Below are 2,390 nucleotides of genomic sequence, written 5' to 3' on the forward strand. Positions count from 1 at the left end.
AGATAGAACCATCCAGGGGAAGGCTCCTTGGGGAGGGGGGCTCACTTGAGCCTCTCACTGGGGAATCTTTGATAGATATGCTAATTAGTAAAACCTATAATGTTATACCCGATCTTTTGGGGTAGGCATTTCGGCAGGGTGCATTTCGGTGCATATGACCTGGACGTGTACACCTAAGGATCCTTAAAATAAATACCAAGGTAAAATCCCTTTTCCCCTTCTAACCGTGTATGACTCTTGATTTTAAGACCAGGAAAAGGCATCACTGGCACCTGATAAATAAGGTTTGTCATGGCCACTGGAGGTTCTCATTGCTAAAAAGAAGGTTAGGAGAGGGCTCCCTACCATTATCCGAAGCAAAACTCATTTTCCCTCAGCGATATTTCATAAACAACAGAAGATGAATACATGTATGGGAGTGTGTGGATATATTCTTCAAATAACAGAGAAGCTTTACAAGGCAAACACATTCACTAAAGGCACCAGGTGATTGCAAAAGTAAATCTTTTAAATATATGCTCTAAACCATTAGCCAACTGTGAAATATTTGTATTCAGTGTCAAAACATCTACACGTCACACAAAGCCAAGAGACTGACAGGAGAAAGGGCAGGATTTATGTTAGCTGGGGTCCATCTGTCATGGAGATAGGAAAGCTGAGCGAGAGTCCTTTTATTAAAATCACTCTCTGGCTGCAGATATTGATCTAAGCAGCTACTGTTGGACAGCAAAGTGCGTCCCCATTGCTCACAAAGTTCCTCCCTGGCAGAGCAGGAAAGGACTGGGGTAAATGCCCTCCCCCCCAGCAAATGGCACCCCAAATGGATGGGCAGGCAGCAAGGGGCACTGGCATAAACAGCACCCCACAACACCACGGCACAGGTGCCTTCCAGGAGCTAGGAAGTCCCTCTCAGCTCCTCTTCCCAAATTTTCAGGAAGCCTGTCTTGCTCCCAAACCACCGAGGCAGGTTGCCATTACTCTCAGATTGAGTTCAGCTTTAAAATAATGCAGAGAAACACAGTGCTGAATGCATTTCTTGCAGTCCCATTTTAAGGAGCAAATGTTATTTCAAAGGGATCCTTCCCTAAATCTGCTTCAGCATTTTCCATTTTTCCTCTAAGCAATAATTTCTCCCCTGGTTTGGGCTGATCCCTCCCCCTCAGCTCCTGAAGGACCCAGATTTTGGCTGTGCTTCTCTTTACAAACCCCAGCTTCTGACTGTATTCAGTGGCCTTGAGCATTACACCTAAACCCAAAATTAGTTCCTTTTAGTTTCTGCTGCTGTTTGTGGGCAAACAAAGGAACTTGATGTTCTACATACTACAGACCTTCTACACTCCTGCATCCACAGGTTACACAAGCACATCATTTTAGAGCACTTCTGATTCTCCCCATGTAAGCATCTCTCTTTGGAGATATTGGAAAATTCCTTGCATAAGCTGAAAATTACAGGATATTAAAATGTTGATTCTCCAGAGGCACTGTCAGAAAGCAGGAAGGTTGGTCCAAAGCCTTTCTCCAGAACAATGGGCTTTCACTGGATTCTCCATCCTGTTGTTTCAAAGCTCTTGGAGGAAACGAGCTCTGAACTGATGGGCCCAAAGAGCCACGTGAAACCACAAAAGCAGCTTACAATAAACCCCCTGTAAAGTCATTAAGAACACAGATATGTCTTGAATGCACAGAAAATCCTCTGTCTCACCAGCACACATCCATATCCCACTGTGACTGTAATCCCAGGAGAGTCTATGCCATGCATGGCCCTGCTGGGGACTGAGATAAAACAGAACAGAGACACCCACAGCAAAATCCAGGTGGAGCAGCAGCCCCCCAGCTCTGCCTGAGCACTGGGAGCAGGTTGGTGACCCTGACTACCCATGCTGGTTTTGGGGACCGCTAGCAGTGTAGACAGTAAATTCCTGGCTAAACCTTTGCAGTGTTTAGGGCTGTGGAAAGAAGTCAGCTTTCACTTAGGTCTCCCAGCTGAACTCCAGAGGTGCAGGCGGTTGCTTCCAGCAAGGTCTGTGTCCCCATCCTGCAAATGCACACGCACAGATGTCATTTCAAGTGTGTGCAGCCTCCCTGTGTTAGGGAGTTTTCCCACTGGGGAATTTAAGCACAAGCTACAAAGTTCCAGGACAGAGACCTGTGAGGTCATGCAGCCTTTTAGCTGCTTCAAAATAAAGCTGCACAGCTTTACAGAATCCCCATTATTAGTTCAGAGATACCTGGGCCTTTTTTCTCTGAACCCAGGCTTCAACCTGCACTTTGCATTGCCCTCACCAGCAACCAATACTACACTAAGCAGACTCCCAGAGCAATATACGCTCTCTGACTCCCACAGGAGCAACCACACGGGCCTGATTCTGCAGTCCAGACATCACTGAGTT

At 46.4% G+C, this 2,390-nt stretch overlaps 1 protein-coding gene across 1 annotated transcript in view; it reads right to left on the reverse strand.

The window, feature by feature from the left end:
- The window catches only part of LOC103615902 (transmembrane protein 132B), a 172,004-nt gene extending 170,245 nt beyond the window's left edge, over window positions 1–1,759 (reverse strand). Inside the window, 2 exon segments of the mRNA XM_008634007.2 lie at window positions 872–947; window positions 1,703–1,759. Of these exon segments, the coding sequence (XP_008632229.2) occupies window positions 872–947; window positions 1,703–1,759 (133 nt within the window).
- Window positions 1,760–2,390: the final 631 nt, after the last annotated feature.

Source organism: Corvus brachyrhynchos, unplaced genomic scaffold, assembly GCF_000691975.1.
Source record: "Corvus brachyrhynchos isolate BGI_N302 unplaced genomic scaffold, ASM69197v1 scaffold114, whole genome shotgun sequence".
NCBI classification, from domain to species: domain Eukaryota; kingdom Metazoa; phylum Chordata; class Aves; order Passeriformes; family Corvidae; genus Corvus; species Corvus brachyrhynchos.